Source organism: Equus przewalskii, chromosome X, assembly GCF_037783145.1.
Source record: "Equus przewalskii isolate Varuska chromosome X, EquPr2, whole genome shotgun sequence".
Classification (NCBI taxonomy): domain Eukaryota; kingdom Metazoa; phylum Chordata; class Mammalia; order Perissodactyla; family Equidae; genus Equus; species Equus przewalskii.
In genome coordinates this window covers 29,449,678-29,468,310 of record NC_091863.1, presented here as the reverse complement: position 1 = coordinate 29,468,310, position 18,633 = coordinate 29,449,678, and the positions used below count along the sequence as shown (strand labels likewise).

Below are 18,633 nucleotides of genomic sequence, written 5' to 3'. Positions count from 1 at the left end.
GTTGAAACTGCATTTTGATTGGTCTGCGTTCCCTGTCTCCGATCTCTCTCCTCAGTCCATTCTGACCATTGTTGTAAGAGTAAATGCTTTTATTCCAATAATACCCACATGGTAAACTCCTAAATCTTTATACTGATATCCAAGATCCTTATATATGCCTATGTCTATTTTTCTAATCCAAAACTTCAACTAAGGCAACCTAGTCACACAATTTCCTTAATGTATATCATTTGTTCACATTCTACATTCTGTTTATGTCATTTCCTCTGAGTAAACATCTTCCTCTCTTACCACCACCAATCCAAATCCAATCCACCCTTCAACACCCCAAATAAGTCCTGCCTCCTTCACAGTCTTTGGTCGATCAGTCTAGATCACAATAACCTCTTCCCTTATCTGAATTCTGTATTTTTTGCATACACTGACAATTAAATGAATAGTATATTATCATTTAACATGTACATATCTTGATAATTCAATGAGTTTGTATAGTCTTTGAAGCCAGGAATCATCTATTAAGCTATTTCACTACTCTAAACTAACAAACAAAGGGCTCAAAAAATGATAAGGATATAATATGCTTTTGATTATTGCTATTGAGGACTTGATGTGAAAGGCCAGATGGAATTATAACCTGGAGGTCCGAATACAATAAAGATGTATATTGCCACTGTGATCCCTACATAAATATTTATTTCAAGACCAAAGTGAAAAATTTTCTTTTTTGCTACTAAATTAGAAAATGATAATACAACATCCATATTCAAACAACTCTGCTCCTTTAATTCATTTTTAGAGCTCGAGTAATATTAATAAAGCACTCAAGCTTCACTCTTGTGGTTTAAGAAAACTGGACCTATAACTACAACTATTGTCTTATTATGCACACTTGGATGTACCTAATTATACATATTTAAAAATATCCAGTAGATTTCTATGAAGTCATATTTCAATTTCCACATTTTAGCAATATCCCATTAAAAGATTGTTTCAATTTAGGTTTACAATTTATGAACAAAGGAATATTATAAAGGACTCAACTAACAGTTTTCTGAAGAAGACATACAAATGGCCAACAGGTACTCAATATGAAAAGGTGCTCAATATCACTAATCATGAAGGAAATATAAATCAAAACCACAAAGAGATACCACCTCACACCTGTCAGGATGGCTCTTATCAAAAAGACAATGGCTTACAAGTGTTGGTGAGGATGTGGTGAGAGAACTCTTGAGCACTGTCAGTGGGAAGGTAAATTGTTACAGCCACTATGGAAAACAGTATGGAGGCCCCTCAAAAAACTAAAAATAGAACAACTGTATGATCCAGCAACCCCACTTCTCAGTATATATCCAAAGGAAATGAACTCACTACTAAAAGAGAGATCTGCACCTCCATGTTCATCGCAGCATTATTCCCAATAGCCAAGACATGGAAACAACCTAAGTGTCTTGCGATGGATGAATGGATAAAGAAAATGTGGTACCAAATTGACACAATACTAAATGGAACATTATTTAGTCATAAAAATAAGGAAATCACCTCATTTGTGACAACATGGATGAACTCAGAGGACATTATACTAAGTGAAATAAGTCAGACATAGAAAGACAAGTATTGCATGGATTCAATTATATATGGAATCTAAAAAAGTCAAACTCATAGAACCAGAGAGTAGAATAGTGGTTGCCAGGGGATGAGGATGGAGGAAATGGGGAGATGTTGGTCAAAGGATACGAACTTTCAGTTATAAGATGAGGAAGTTCTGGAGATGTAATGTAAAGCATGGTCATTATAGTTAATAATATACTGGACTGTATACTTAAAATTTGCTACGAGTGTAGATCTCAAGTGTTCTTACCATAGGAAAAAAAATGATAACTATGTGAGGTGAAGGATGTGTTAATTAACTTGATTCTAGTAATCATATCACAGTGTATATGCATATTAAAACATCACATCGTATACCTGAAAACATCACATTGTAAGAATTAAATATATACAATTTTTATTTGCCAATCAAACCTACTAAAGCTGGAAAAAATAAGAAAAAAACTCATAAAACATTTATAGAATGTGTGATATCAACACCCACCTGTATGTCCATGTCAAAGCCAATTTCATGAAGAACATTCACAATAATCAGGCAATTATGCAGATACTGTTCACAACTTTTTGGTTGTGTGTACATATTTACAAAATGAGACTCAATCTAGAAAAGACGACAATCAAACCTTTTAATAATGGAATAAATATTACTGCTTTTTAACTCTGTAGTTCAGCAAAGAATCACTTAAATATTAACATTTGTCAGTAGATTATTGTAATCAAAATACAAGAATAAACAAAAAAGAGAACACTAGCCATGCAGATTCAGGTGTGACTTAAAATTAAAACATTTAAAAGAGTCAGTTTGCAGAAAATACTTGAAATTTTAATTACTAAGTTCTTTCAAATATTAGATGACCATTCCGCATAAAAAATCGCTCTTACCAAAAATGGGCAATAGGCTCCCAACAGTGTTGCAAAAACAAGCCCATCCAAAAGGTCTTTGTCAAAATTTATGATCCATCTCTCAGAGGGAATAACACCTGTTCCAAAAAAGAGAGAGACAGTATAGTTTTATTTTTCCAGAAAGATATCTTATGGAAATCTGAGCAATAGTCAAAGAAAATTTTGTCTTTGTTTGGAAAAGAAAAAGCATTATTTGGGAAATAAAGAGAAAATTTAAACCTCAGAAGGTTAATACCATGAAATATATCTATAAGCTTTTATAAACAACTGCAAGCAGTCTCTTTTATTTCTATTTGAAGCACTCTGAAGACTATACTACCACGTTGTAATGGAAGAAAAGTCCGGATTTCAAAATTACTCATTCTGTTGAGTACCTGGGAGTCCAAATGTTTCATTAATGATCACCAACATGGGTAAGGAGGCTCTGAAGGCAGGGGCTTTCTTGTAACTCTAAAGTTTTAGTGCCAGTTTCCCTATTAGTTGCAGAAATTCCTCACCATGTAGGGTAAATATGTGAAAGCAGTTGGAGATTTACAGCTTAAAGAAACCAGAATTGACCTATAAAAGGTAATATAAGACAGAGGCATAATAAAAGGAATTTTCAGTTACCAAAATGACTACTACACTGAGACTGGAACAAAAAGTGAAAGTATCTGGCTATTTAGTAAATATCTGAAAGACTGCCCTCTATTAGGGAGAGAGAGTGATTTAAATATTGGAAATTATTGCTATGTTGAATGTGACATTTACTTTTTTAAAAAGTTTCCAAAGGGCCTAGATTCTTGATCGTTTGAGATGATTTCTTATCTGAAAACAAGGGGAAACACTGGTGATCCTCATAAATCCCCTGAATCCCTTGACTCCCATTTTCTGTGAAGAAGAAACCATGACAGGCTATGTTCATGACAAGCACATTCACTTCACAAACCAGGACTGCTTTACATCTGGAACTGGAAGACTGAGTTTTCTTTGGAACCACAGATGTCCTGGATACTTCACAGAAACAGCATCTGGTACTTTTTCATCTGAGATGCCACAACACTGAACGTTCCTATAGGATTTCTATAGCACATTATTGCAAAATCAGCTGGCAAACAAAGATCACCAGGAATTTTCAACTAATACACAGCAAACAACATTCTGCACTATATTTTTCAAGCATTTTTTCCTAATAGAAACCTATAAATAACTGTCTATCTGATTTAAGATGCGACAGAATTAAAGCAGTGATTTTAAAATGCACATTTCTAGTTGGCTGAATAATTATAACCTAAATGTGCTTCTCTTAACATGTATTTGCCACCCATGGCTTTTAATAAAAGCAAAGGGTCTCACTTTTGTAGCCAATATTCTCATTTATGAACTAGAAGCAATTCTAACTTTAATCTGAAAAAGGCAATTTACTAGCCTTTTAAGTTGATAGTGAATCAGTCCGTTAGCAGGGGATATAGACCGTGTCCTATAAACATCCCATTCTCATTCTGTATCGACATTAGAGAAGGGGTAGAAATTCCCCTGAAAGAATTTAACATCTTGTCAAGGAAAGATCACACCAATAACAGGAAAACAACTAATGAAAAATCTCCTAACTAGAGGGTAATGAACAGATAACAATAGAGCAAAAACAAAGCGTTCTACTGTTACTTTCAACTCCTCCAAATACAATCCAGCACCACGGGATTCATTATGACCTTGTCCCTTTCCTTATTTCTAACTTCTTTCTCAAACAGTTAAAAACCTGGCTCTCATTATCTACAATGTATTTACTTATTTGTTCAACCCTAGTATACATGACAAAGTACTTTCAGAGTTGCAAACCCATACCCCTGTAAGAAAGTAGAGTGATGTGTGTGCACAGTTCTTTTTGTCTTTAGTTGTATAGTATGCAGTCATGACACTGTTTTCAAAAGAGAAAGTCAGCTCCTTTCTTCACCATTACACTCAGTGAGGTTGTCAAACATTTGTAATGCAGTTAGATTCATTTATCACAGTCTGCATTCCAGCCTGGATTACTTCCCTGTCTTGGTTGATTAAAAAAATACAGACATACACTAACATTTACCTTTGTGGCGTACACTTCTAGGATTTTGAGACATACATCATCGTATACTTCCCACATTTCCATACAGAAAAGTTCCATCACCCCCAAAATTCCCACATGCATTTTATAGTCAACTAACTTATATATACATATATATTTTAAAAAGTGTAGTGGGACTTTCTTTGGAGTTACCTTAAATTTATAGATCAATTTGACATCTTAACAACGTTTAGTCTTCCAACCTCATGTGCATGGCATATTTCTCTATTTATTTGGTCCTCTTTGATTTCTCTCATCAGTGTTTTCCAGTGTTCAGCACATACATCATGCACATATTTTCTTAGGTTTATACTTAAGCATTTTATTCTATGGTGCTATGGTAAATTATATATATATTTTTTAATGTCAAATCCCATTGTTTACTACGATTGTATAGAAATAGAATTTATTTGTATACTGATCATAAAACTTACAACCTTGATAAACTCATATACTAGTTCTAGCAGCTTTTTTGTACATTCTTTGGGATCTTTTATTTAACTATCATGTCAAATTCCAGTTCCTTTCCTAGCAGTAAAGGTGGTTTAATTATTATTTATTTATTTGTTTTTAAGGTTTCTTTTTGCAGCTGCAATGAGTTTTCACCAGGGCCCTAAGGATGACAGTAAGCATTGTCCTTCTTCCCATAGAGTAAAGCTTTTGTTCCAGAGGGAACATAGGAGTCTGTGCAAATTGCTTGCCCCTTCCCCAGGTCTGCACTATAAGGGGCATATTCTCCAGACTCACTCCAGTCATTTCTGTGAGCAAGCAGCGAGGTTTGTGGAGTAAAAACCCACAAGAGGATGCAGACTCCCCTCTAACTGTGACCCCGAGGGACTTCACACTCTCTCACTAGTGTACACTTGGCCTCTACCAGTTCACCAACCACTCTAACTCAACTCTTACCAGTGTCTAGCCATCTCTACCACAAGTAGCCAATTGTAATCATCCCATTTCTTCCTGTGAGCACACACTCCTCCTTGGACTGTGGGTCACTTTGTTGCCCTATGGCCTCAGCTTCCTAGGGGAGCTTAAAAAACTGAACATTTGCTGTTTGTATGGCTTTTGCTGTTTTTGTTATTTTAAGCGGGGGAGCAAAGCTCTTTCCAGTCCTCTACCTCCCTCAGTGGAAACCAGCGGCACCTATCTTTGTTCAACCCATCACAACTTTGATATTACTTGCTGAACACCAGTTGGCATGGGCTGTTGCTGCTTAAACATGGCTCTCAGTGTGAACAGGACGGCAATAATTCTCCAGGACAATGTTGGGAAGAGGTAAGAACCAAACTTCAAAGCTCTTCTCTAATCTCTGAGCCCACGCCTGTATCCTGCCGTTCATACCCAAGGCTGCTGCCTAGCGCCCCCACAGTCTACCACAGCCTTAGGCGTGCCAAGGATTTTCTCTGCTTTTATATTAATTCCTTTATCCCAGCTGTTCTCTCTTCTATACTCCCTCTAAGATTCTGCTACCCAAAGGCGCTATGTGAACCAGCAGCACCCTCATCAACTGGAAGCTTGTTGGAAATGCAGAATTTCAGGCCCCAGTCAACACCTACTAAAACATAAAAAACGGTTTAACAGAATATCCAAGCGATTTATGTTCACAGCACTGTCTGAGAAGTGTTGGTCTAGGGTTGTTTTTCAGAGGGAACCAGAAGTCTAATCTAGTCCTCATTTGCCAGGAACCAGAAAGTTCAAGTGACATTCCTAAGACTTTTAAAATTTTTAATTTAGAAGTTATATTTTCATCTGTTTTTACATTATATCACTACAAGTATTCAGAAATATTAAAATATGAATAAAAATGCTGGTCCTAAACAGTATTGTGAATCAGCGATATGGCTGTTAAACACAAAACTGAATCATTTTATGTATTGAAGGAATAAGTGCATTCACTTATTTTTATGAATTTCATAACTGCTATATAAAATTATATTTTATATGATTATAACAATACATTTTCATAAAAGTTTTATTGATATATAATTCACATATCATAAATTTTGTCCAATCCATTGTTTATTATTTTCACAAAGTTGTGCAATCATCACCACTATCTAATTTTAGAATATTTTTATCAACACATAAGGAAATTCTAGACTCATTAGCTGTCATTCCTCATTTCCTCCTTCTCTCATCCCCTGGAAAAACTAACCTACTTTCTACCACTTTGGATTTGCCTATTCTGGACATGTCATAGAAATGGAACCATAAAGTATGCATCCTTCTATACTGACTTCTTTTACTTCACATAATATTTTCAAGGTTAAAGGCTGCAGTATATGTCAGTGCTTCATTCCTTTTTATGGCTGAATACTATTCCACTTTATGAATATACCACACTTTGTTTATCCATTCATCAGTTTATGGGCATTTGCATTGTTTCCACTTTTTGGCTATTATAAATAATGCTGCTATGAGCATTTATATAGGAGTTTTTGTGTAAACATGTTTTCAATTATCTTGAGTAATAAAGCAATAAGTGGAATGGTTGGAAAATATTAATCTATTTTAAACATTTTGAGAAACTGTTAAACTGTTTTCCAAAGTGGTTGTACCATTTTATAATCTCTTTAGCAACATATGACGTTTTAATTTCCATAAATCCTTGCCAATACTTGTTACAGTCTGTCTTTCTTTCTTTTCTTTTTTTAAATTTTAGTCATCCAAGTTGGTGTGAAGTGCTATCTCATTGTGGTTTGGTTGTACATTTCCCTAATGACTAATTACATGGAATATCTTTTCATGTGCTCATTGCCATTTGCTTATCTTCTAACTTTTAGAAATATCTATTCAAATCCTTTGCTCATTTTTTAATTGGGTTATTTGCATTTTTATTGTTGAATTATGTGTTTTTTTATATATATTCTTGGTACAAGTCTCTTGCTAGATATGTGCTCATTGCCACTTGCTTATCTTCTAACTTTTAGAAATGTCTATTCAAATCCTTTGCTCATTTTTTAATTGGGTTATTTGCTTTTTTGTTGTTGAATTATGTGTTTTTTTAAATATATCCTTGGTACAAGTCTCTTGCTAGATATGTGATTTTGCCGTTGCTATGTCCTTTGAAATGTTCGTTTTTTTCCCCCTTTTTATTCTATCTATATGGTATATCACATTGATTGGTATTTATATGTTCAATCAATCTTGAATTCCTGGGATAAATCTCATCTGCTAATTTTGTTTCATCCTCTTTAAGTGTTGCTCCATTCTGTTTGCTAGTATTTTTGTGCCCATATTCAAACAGATAACATAGTACATTTTTTTGTTTTAAAGATTTTATTTTTTCCTTTTTCTCCCCAAAGCCCCCCGGTACATAGTTGTATATTCTTCGTTGTGGGTCCTTCTAGTTGTGGCATGTGGGACGCTGCCTCAGCGTGGTCTGATGAGCAGTGCCATGTCCGCGCCCAGGATTCAAACCAACGAAACACTGGGCCGCCTGCAGCGGAGCACGTGAACTTAACCACTCGGCCACGGGGCCAGCCCCATAACATAGTACATTTTTAATTGTTTTTTAAAACACTTTGGAAATGCAATGTAATATATGCTTTAATGCAGAAATCATCTTGTCTCTAGAAGTAGTTGAATTATGAAGATATGTGAACTCTAAATAATTATAACATCAGTTACATATAATAAATATAAGATGAGCCACATGAGATTGAGGTAACGCATATAATACTTAGTAGAACGTCCATATAAGCGCAGCATTAAACTGGAAAGAAAGTAGAGAATCTTCTGTACTAAGGTGATAATTACTATGGAGAAAGATTGATTAAAAAAAACAAGAAGGGGGGCTGGCCCGGTGGCACAGCGGTTAAGTTCGCACATTCCACTTCTCGGAGGCCAGGGGTTCACCAGTTCAGATCCCGGGTGCGGACATGGCACTGCTTGGCAAAAGCCATGCTGTGGTAGGCGTCCCACATATAAAGTAGAGAAAGATGGGCATGGATGTTAACTCAGGGCCAGCCTTCCTCAGCAAAAAAGAGAAGGATTGGCAGTAGTTAGCTCAGGGCTAATCTTTCTCAAAAGAAAAAGAAGGCATAAGAAAACAATATTGAAAATAAAAAAGAAAATAATTACAGCAGTTACATATAAGAAAACAGATACAATAGTCAATGAATACTATTATGCTAATACATTTTTAAAATTTAGATTATATTCATTAATTTCATAAAATATGTTACAAAATCTCACTCAGTGGAAAACACAAAATAAGAATAATCTTATAACAATTAAAGAGTTGATGTAGTTATTTAAAATCATCCCACAAAAAAAATAATAGGTCCAGATGGCTTTACCAATAAATTCTACAAAATTTAAGAAACAAGCAATTTCACTCTTATAGAAACTCTTTCAAAGTCTACAAAAGAGGGAAGGTTTTCCAAGTAATTGTTGAGGTTTGCATAAAATTATAACAACTAAAAAGTACAGAAAATAGCTATAAATTATTACTCATGTAAACTGAAGGAAAAAATTAAAATACTAGTAAACTAATTCTAGCAAGGTATTAAAAAAAGATAAGCTATCATGGCAAAATTGAATTTGTGCCAGGACTGCAAAGAGAGGATATAAATTACAGAACATAATCTGCAAAATAATCCTATAGTAAATATCATAATTATTGGTGAAATGTTGAATGTACCCTGTGTAAGATTAAGTAAGAAAAAGATTAAGTATAATACAAGATTATCTATGTCAATAGAAGGTTAGAAAAAGTCTCTTCATGTCTCAGTTTCAACCAATATCTTAGACTTCAAAAGGAGTACAAGAAAATACCATAAATGTCAAATTTACAAAGGAAATGTTTTAGAACGGGTTTCACACTCTCACTCAGTTTGAGAATATAAAAAAGTCTAAAGCCAAAAAAAGCAATTCACTTATAGGAGAAGAGTTATCAGGCTGATCTCAGCTTTTCAAAGCTGTTTTTACAGGTATAACACAACGCAGTACTGTCTCTAGAGTTCAGAGAAAAATAAAGAGTAAGTCCCAAATTTGATTCTCAGTCAAGATGCCATTCACATATAAATAAAATTAAGACATTTACAGAGAACTCAGAGATGAGACCCTTGAAATGCTAATTAGAAAAACAAAATAATTATGAAATCCAGCCATCCGATAACTGAATCAAAAATAATTAAAAATGGAGATTTAAATGTAGGTAAAATGACACATAATGGAACACTAACAGAATAGAATGTGTGTTATAATTATTGACAATATAGGCATAATAAACCTAACAAAATAATGACACTGAGGCAGGAAGGTGAGAGGAAATGAGAATAATAATGACCTCATTGGTGATAGCAATGACTATGAATGCTGTGCAAATTCGAAACAAGTAGCAACAAAACAAAACCAAGAAAACCTCAGAACTCATAATGTTATTCATAAGTTTCTTCTTTTAAATTTGGGACATATTTTAGGAAACATTATTTCTTGTGGTGGACAAATATTTATCATATATGCTATCTCTGCACTAACTATTTAATCTTATTCCCTATTTCCATATTTGCACGCATTAGAGTTTTTAACCTTCACTGCGCATTAGAACCACCTACAGAGCTTTTTGAAAAGCTACACATGTACAGCCAACACCCCAAAGACTCTGTTTCAATTGGCCAGGGGTGGGGCATCAGTATATATGTTTTTAATTCCTCAGGTGATTCCAATGGGCATCCAGGTTTGAAAAACCACTGCTGTGGATGAAAAAGGAAATGAGACATCTCTCTGGATATCAGAAAAGAATCTGCAAAAATTGCATAGCTCTAAGTCAAAGAAGAATTCATCTTCTGAAGGAGCAGCATCACACAATGATACTTAACGTGAGCCTTGGAGCGGAACTGTTTGGATTCAAATTCCTGCCAACTCCTTTCCTAGGAAAATAAACAAAACTTCTCTGCTTTAGTTTTCTGTTAAGTAATAGTAATAATAGTTACCTGATCGTGAAGTATATGTAAAATTCTAAATGTTGGCTGTTATTATAATTTATCACCGTTTTGTCTAATGTCCAATTAGAACTGTGGTCTACCATATTGAAGAGAAGGTGATGACTGAGTCTATCTTTCATTTTGTCGTATTCTAGGCATGCTTTCCTTCCACAAGGCTGAAAATCCCCTACTAGTTATTTTATACATAGTCCTGAGGCTCCCTCCCTTCAAAGAACCAAATAATATTTGTGAATCTTTTTTGAGCATTTTGAAAGCAAGCTAAATATTAGAAGAATTCATATAGAATGCCTAACGTATGGGACTGTCAGAAGGTCACTGTTAACATTACAGCTAAAATTATGAAATTTTAGATAAGACATAAAAAAGATAAGAACTTTCCAAAATTGAATTATCCACACAGTAATCTGACATGATGGAATATGATGGTTGGCTGTCTGTCTCATTCCTTAACTTGCCTTTTACAGTGATATCATAAGCACTGACACTTCCTAGACCATTAGAAATGGTGACAGTTTGCCCTGATGATGGGGGTAGGAACAGAAGAGGACGAAGAGGAGATCAGTGGAGTGGAGATGTTGATAAAATCGTTGGTGAATTGATGTATATTTACTTATGTAGTTGTTCTATATTTTAAAACTGTTAAATCATATGTGTATATGTGTGTATGTATATGTATACACACATATATATGTTTATGATTCTATTTCTTAAACTATTTTTTCACTTCAGTGAGCAAATAAGGGTTCCAACCACAAAGATAATAGGGTTTTAATTAATCACCTTGTGAAGATGTTGTGAGTGATAAAAAAAAATTCTCACCTACCACTCAGGAGATTAGACTCATTTCCAAGTTTCATGCGCTGACTTCCTTCTTCCTACCAGAAAGTAACTAACACGACAGAAGGAATTTGGGCTCTTTTGTTCTCTGCTGCATCTCTAATTTCTAGAACAGTGCTTGGCATATAAACTGGCACTTAATAAATATTTGTTAAACAAATTATATTTTTAGTGGCTTCTGTTCTTGTTAGAATGTTTAAAAATCAACTGTCATACCAAACTCAGACAAAGATTACCTTACTTTTTGAGTTATTTTATAGTCTTTGTTTTTATACTTAATACTTTTCCATACATTTAGAATTCATTTTGGTATATAGTATATGGTACAGAGTTAACTTTACCTTAATTACAAAGTGTCAGCCAATTGACCTAGCACTATCCACTGAATGAACTAATATTTATTATGGATTTTTAAACACCACATTCATCATACTAACTTCTATTATATACTTTCATTGTTCAGAGTTACCTATTATGTTCAATGCAATTGTGAATATTCCTCTGATTCTTTTTAATAATTTACTATTAAATGATATTAATTATTTAATATTTAATATTTTTCTTTGTAATATATTTTCTTTAACTTTTCCTCTGTATTACTTTCTTCCAAACGTTATTATTACAGTGCCAACTCTGGAAACCTAGCAAGTGAATAAAGCATCTAATTTCAGAAAAACATGGTGGTAGACAGGAGTAAGAGGATTTTATATAAGCACATATTAAAGTATACTAAAAAGAAAAAGTTAAAGAAAAAATATTACAAACTGAAAATACTGAATGTGCAACATCATTAGTCACTAAGGAAATGCAATTCAACCCAAATAAAATGCCACTTCACACACACCTAATGACTATCATCAAAAAGACAGACAGTCACAAGTGTTGGTAAGGATGTGTAGAAATTGGAACCTTCATACATTGATGGTAGGAAAGGAAAATGGTGCAGCCACTTCAAAAAACTATTTGGAAATGTCTCAAGATGTTAAACATTCGGTTATCATATGATCCAGAGATTCCACTCCTATGTAATACTCAAGTAGAATGGAAAGATATGTACACAAAAATTTTCACATGAATGTTCATAGCAGCATTATTTATAATAGCCAAAAAGTAGAAACAAGTCAACTAGCCATCAAATGATAAATGGATAAATAAAATGTGGCACAGCCATAAAACGGAATATTATTCATCCATGTATGAACTTTGAATAATTTAAAAAAATAGTCTCAGGCCAGTCCAGTGGTGCAGCGGTAAAGTTCACACATTCCGCTTTGGCAGCCAGGGGTTCACCGGTTCGGATCCCGGGTGCGGACATGGCACTGCTTGACAAGCCATGCTGTGGCATGCATCCCACATATAAAGCAGAAGAAGATGGGCATGGATGTTAGCTCAGGGCCAGTCTTCCTCAAAAAAAGAGGAGGATTGGCAGCGGATGTTAGCTCAGGGCTAATCTTCCTCAAAAAAAAGAAAGAAAGGAAAATAGTCTCAAAGATATTATGTGATTCCATTTCTATGAAATATCCAGGATGGGCAAATCAATAGACACAATGTAGATTAGTATTTTCCTGGTGCTAGGGGAGAGAGAAGTGACTGCTAATAGGTACACACTGTATCTGTTAGGGAATGATGAAAATGTTCTAAAATTAGATTGTGATGATGGTTGCACAATCCTACCATCATTTTGAAAACCATTAAATCATACACTTTAAATGGAAGAATTTTGTGGTATTGGAATTACATCTCAATAAGTTATTAAAAATGCACTTGCCATACAACTCAGTAATTTCACTCCTAGGTATTTACCTCAGAGAAATGGAAACATATGTCTATAAAAGACTTGTATATAAATGAGCCTCACGGAGGCTTTATTCATAACAGCCACAAAATGGAAACAATACAAATGCTATCATTCAGTTAAAGGAAAAAGAAATTATAGAATGTACACAATAAATTCAAAAACATTCACCAAAGTCAACAAATTCAAGACCAATGAGTCTCTCCTCTTCAAAAAGGAAAAAAAAAGGTTTCTCTCTCTGTGCTTTAATTTATAAATCCTTTTATATTTTTAAGGAACTTGACACTGATTTCATGGTTCTTGACCTTTAAGACCACATTCAATACTAAGTCAGTCAATACTGACTCGACATTGAGTGAGGCAAGCCAATGTTGGGTTACCTGATTACATTCTCTACCGCCACAATGGCGAAAGAGTTAAGCTGTAAACTCCTAGCAGACAGATTTTAACACTGATTTATTTAAAGTTAGCAAATGTTAGGGGATAATGGTTGTTAATTGTTGCTTTTAAAAATATATGCTCTCATCTATTTACAAATGTAAAATGGTCTGAGACCAATTACAACCTGGGGGGAAGGGGGAGGTTCCCCCGACACCACCAAGCAATGCTCAGGACACCAGCAGTGTCCAACTCAATTCCGACACTATCTACCTGGAGAAAGCACTGGATTCTACACATAGAAGGCTCAGTCCCACAAGACCGCCCTCCACTTCGGACGCCAATCACAGGCCCAGGTTAGCACCTGTGCTGACCAACAGGCTCTAGATCAGAGGTTCCAAGGACCCCCTCCTTGCACTTCAGATGGCAATAGCAAGTCTAGATCATTACCTGTACTTCTGACCGATTGGCTATAAAAAGGGTTCCCATCACCTCCTCCTCCTTCAGGTTTTTTTTTTTTTAAAGATTGGCACCTGAGCTAACAACTGTTGCCAATCTTTTCTTTTTCTGCTTTTTCTCCCCAAGTCCCCCCAGCACATAGTTGTATATTTTAGTCGTGGGTCCATCTAGGTGCAGCATGTGGGATGCCGCCTCAACGTGGCCTGACGAGTGGTGCCATGTCCATGCCCAGGATCCGAACTGGCGAAACCCTGGGCCACCGAAGCGGAGCGTGCGAACTTAACCACTCGGCCACGGGACTGGCCCCCTTCAGATTTGATTAATTGACTAGAGCAAATCACAGAACTCACGGAAATTTACCAGTTTATTCTAAAAGGATACAATAAAAGATACAGACGAACATCCAGATGGAAGAGATGCACAGGGCAAAGTATGTGGGAAGGGGCGAGGAGCTTCCATGTCCTCTCCAGGTGCACCACTCTCCCCACATCTCCAGGTGTTCAGCAACCTAGAAGCTCTCAGAAACCTGTCTTTTTGAGTTTTTATGAAGGCTTCATTACGTAGGCATGATTAATTAAATCCTTAGCCAATGGTGATCAAGTCTACCTCCAGCCCCTCCCCCTCTTCAGAGGTCAAGGGGTGGGACTGAAAGTTCCAACTCTCCAATCACAGGGTTGGTTCCCCTGGCATCCAGCCCCCATCCTTAGATGACCTAGGACATTCGAAAGTCACCTCAGTAGCACAACAAAAGATACCTTTCTCTCTTTATCTATCACTTGGGAAATTCCAAGGGTTTTAGAAGTTCTGTGCTAGAAACTGGGAGGAAGACCAAATATATATTTCTTATTATAATTCACAATATCACAAAAGGTTAGGAGAAATTAATGCAATGATTTATCATTTCTTACAGGCCCTAAAGGTTCATTTCAGATGAAGTCATGTTTCAAGCATAATTCTTAATACCTTCTATTTGGTGATTTTGGTGAAAAAGGAAAACAGCCCCTGATATCTGAGAGCTCGCCTAGTATTATCAGTTGGGCTTTGGTATTGATAGCAGCTGAGCTGATACAGCTAGGTCATATTATTCTCTTATTGAACACAGACAGGCTCACCGAACACCAATATCATACAAGGTCACTCTGCCACTTTGATGAAGCAGGAGAAAACAAGAGCATTTCATAATCTTGTCTAAGCACAGACGAAAACAAGCTCATTATGTAAACCACAAAATACCAAATACTTCCCCCTCCTGGCTGAACTAGGTGAGCGCTGCTCTTGCCAATTAAACAATTAGCCTCACTGAAGTCTTCCTCCCTCCAGATAAGATTTATTAAATTAATCAGAGGATTACCACTGTCCCTGACAGCATACAATCAAGGCAAATCCCTGTTTCCTTGAACCTTTCCCCAATTTACCTAGGCTATGAACAAATCCTATCATGACTTTCATAATATCCTTTACCTTGAGACACCCCATGATTCTCCATAATGTGTGGTCTCTCTCGTTGTAAGCATTAAAAGAATTTGTTCAACTACAGATGTGTTCCCAGTGGTCTCTGGCTGGAAGGCATTGACACCGAATAGGTATGAATATGAGAGGGAAAGAATGTGGTCCGGCTGTGGGTGAATTTTTATATCCTCCGTTTTCCAGGACACACGGTTATTGCCTTGGTTCACCATGATTTATTGAACCACACTGCTAATCCACTGGAAATGGTTTAACTTTCTGTTCTCACATTTGTTTGACTGCTTGGCCATTTCTCTGAATTTACTGCTGAGCTTCACACTAATCATGACTTCTATATAGTGACTGACAGTCACATTCCCAAAATAAAACATTGTAGATTTAACATTAAAGTGTAAGATTATACCATTTCTATTGTCTGTGTGTATTTCAATCTTGCTACATTGATGATAAATATTTAATGCTAAACATTAAAGGGCTAATTTTATTTTTTTCTTTTTTTGCTGAGCAAGATTCGCCCTGAGCTAATATCTGTGCCAATTTCTTCTACTTTTTAGTATGTGTGCTCCCTGCACAGCATGGCTACTAACAGAGAAGTGTAGGTCTGCACCTGGGAACCGAACCTGGGCCGTCAAAGCAGAGTGCACTGAATTTAACCACTAGGCCACTGGGGCCAGCCCATGGGCTAATTTGGAACTTCTGGAAAAAATATAAAGTTCTTCGTAAATAATGACTATTTTCTGGTTTAACAAAGTTGAAAATTAGACACGTTTGAAACAACCAATGCATACAAATTTAAGACCTCAACACCATACTGGTTTTAAGAATAGACAGCGTTATTAAAAGGCCAAAACAACCTCCAAAATGTGTACTGAATATTGTTTACTTTAACAAACTATTATATAATAAATGAAATCAGGGGCACCTTTAGACAGTACATAAAAGATAAATGTTGCCAAACATAACTCTGCTCTGCTAAAGAAAATAGAATAAGAAACATTATTTTTCATTCATAAGAACTATAATTGTTACTTCATGAAAAAATGTTGAAATAAGCATGAGTTAAATAAAAAGACATTATTTTGTAGAATAGAGCTCCTTTGAACAGACAGTTCAAAATGTTCCAATTTCAGGATTTTGTTAATGTGTATGCAAATGAAAGTACTTAGTCCTGTCAGAAATTAAACTTTACATTACAAAATGGTCTGTTGCTGCTCTCAAAATTACCAGGCGATTACAGGATGATAAAATTTCCACTAGCCATCAAATGTAGCAATTGAAGCCAAGGGTCCAAAGGAATCCCATAGAGGACACTCTATCACAGGTGTGATCTACTGAAGAAGATACTGTCACTAAGGTGTGAAAAAATGGTCCATCAGTGAAAAACATTAACTTTAGTGTTGATGATAAAAGGGCTTAAGCACATACAATACACAGAGCTACTGGGAACAGAAGGATGAGTATATAGGAGCAAATGTACCTCTTGGCAAGTACTGAAAAGATCCCCTATTTTCATGAGACAGGGTCCATTCATCACATGGAAAATGCTTTTTGACTTCATAACACTTACAACAAATCACTACATGTTATGGATTTTCAAACACAGGGTGGGTACATTTTCTTTCTTTCTTTTTTTTTTTTTTTTTTAACAGTGGTTCCCAGCAACCATCTGTAGTTAGGAAACAAAGCTTCCCTAAACTTTGATTGACTGCCTGACACCATGTACTCTTGGGCAAATTCATAGAAAGTCCAGGGTTAAGACATCTCAGTCTGCTGCTACAGCTAAATTCGGATGTGCTGATTGAAAGCATGGGACTTTCGTGCACTCCAATCCATGGACTTGCTGCTGCCAGACCAAACACTCATTTTATCACAGCAGTCACCAGCTCAGCCATTTCCCAATACTCTTCAAGGCCAACAGAATAAAGTCCTAAAACATTGCCCTGATATTCAAGGCCCTTGATGGTTGGGCCTCTGAGCCAACTGATCTCAACTTTCCTCCTCGATACTCTTCAACGTGCCTTCCTCTACGAAGAACGCTCCCTCACTTATCACATCCTTCCTAGTTCCATCACTGCAAAGAAATTCTAATGAGAGAAATGTATCTGACCTGCCCTAACTGAGGTAAAGGTGCTGATAAAAAGACTCAGCAGAGATGTAATACGGAAACAACCTGTCATGTTGGTTCCACTGCTATACTCTCAACAGTTTCTGGGAAATCCATAAACAACTAAATGACTCTTTATTTCTTGCCCCATCAGGATGGTCAAGGGCAAACTGTCCATAAGCATGATTCTACAAGCTGCCAACTCAACAGTTTACCAAATAACTTGTAAGCAAGGCCCACTGTCTATTCTCTGCAATGTTTTCTCCTTCACTATTGAAGGATAATGTCGCAGGGTACAGAATTCTAGGTTGCCACATTTTTTTGTCTCTCTCAACACTTTCACGCCACTCCCTTTCTGACTGCATGACTTCTGAGAAGTTGGATGTAATTGTTATCTTTGGTCCTTGTCAGTAAGGTATTTTTTTTTCCTTTAGCTTCTTTCAAGATTTTTTCTTTATCTTTGATTTTCTGCAGTCTGTATATAACATGCCTAGGAATAGAGTTTTTCTGGCATTTATTCTGCTTGGTATTTTCTGAGCTTCCTGGATCTGTGGTTTGATGTCTGATATTAATTTGGGGACATTCTCAGCCATTATTACTTCAAAGAAATTGTTGTTTAAAAGAAGGACTTTTTGGAAATATAACTGGTGAACGATTTAAAAGCACTAATGAAGCCACTTTTTGTGATACTACAGCCTAATTGTTTCATACTTTAGTATGCATCAGAATCACATGGAGGGCTTACTAAAATACAGATTGCTGGGCCTCAACCCCAGAGTTGCCCAATCAAAAAGTTTGGGGTGCAGCCCTATCCCTCTACAACACCTCTGCATCAAGTTGTAAGCACAGTCAGATTTACCATTGGAGTGGAGTGAGGAGAGCATCAATGTTGAGAGGTAAAAATCTGGGGCACTGAGTATGACTTTTTCTCAGTCCACATTAACCTAAGTGAAATCTTTCACAGAGCCTCTCCTCCTGGACTGCCACAGTTACTAACCATGAGAACATGTACTCGTATGTACTGAACAAGGAAAGTGTCTCCTTTTAC

The 18,633-nt window shown here is 36.0% G+C and overlaps 1 protein-coding gene across 1 annotated transcript in view; it reads right to left on the bottom strand.

The window, feature by feature from the left end:
• CFAP47 (cilia and flagella associated protein 47) overlaps nt 1–18,633 on the bottom strand; it is a 422,907-nt gene that overhangs the window by 229,285 nt on the left and 174,989 nt on the right. Inside the window, exons 34-35 of the mRNA XM_070603391.1 lie at nt 2,494–2,591; nt 2,096–2,212 (exon numbers count right to left, since the gene is read on the bottom strand). Of these exons, the coding sequence (XP_070459492.1) occupies nt 2,096–2,212; nt 2,494–2,591 (215 nt within the window). The remainder of the gene's footprint in view (nt 1–2,095; nt 2,213–2,493; nt 2,592–18,633) is intronic.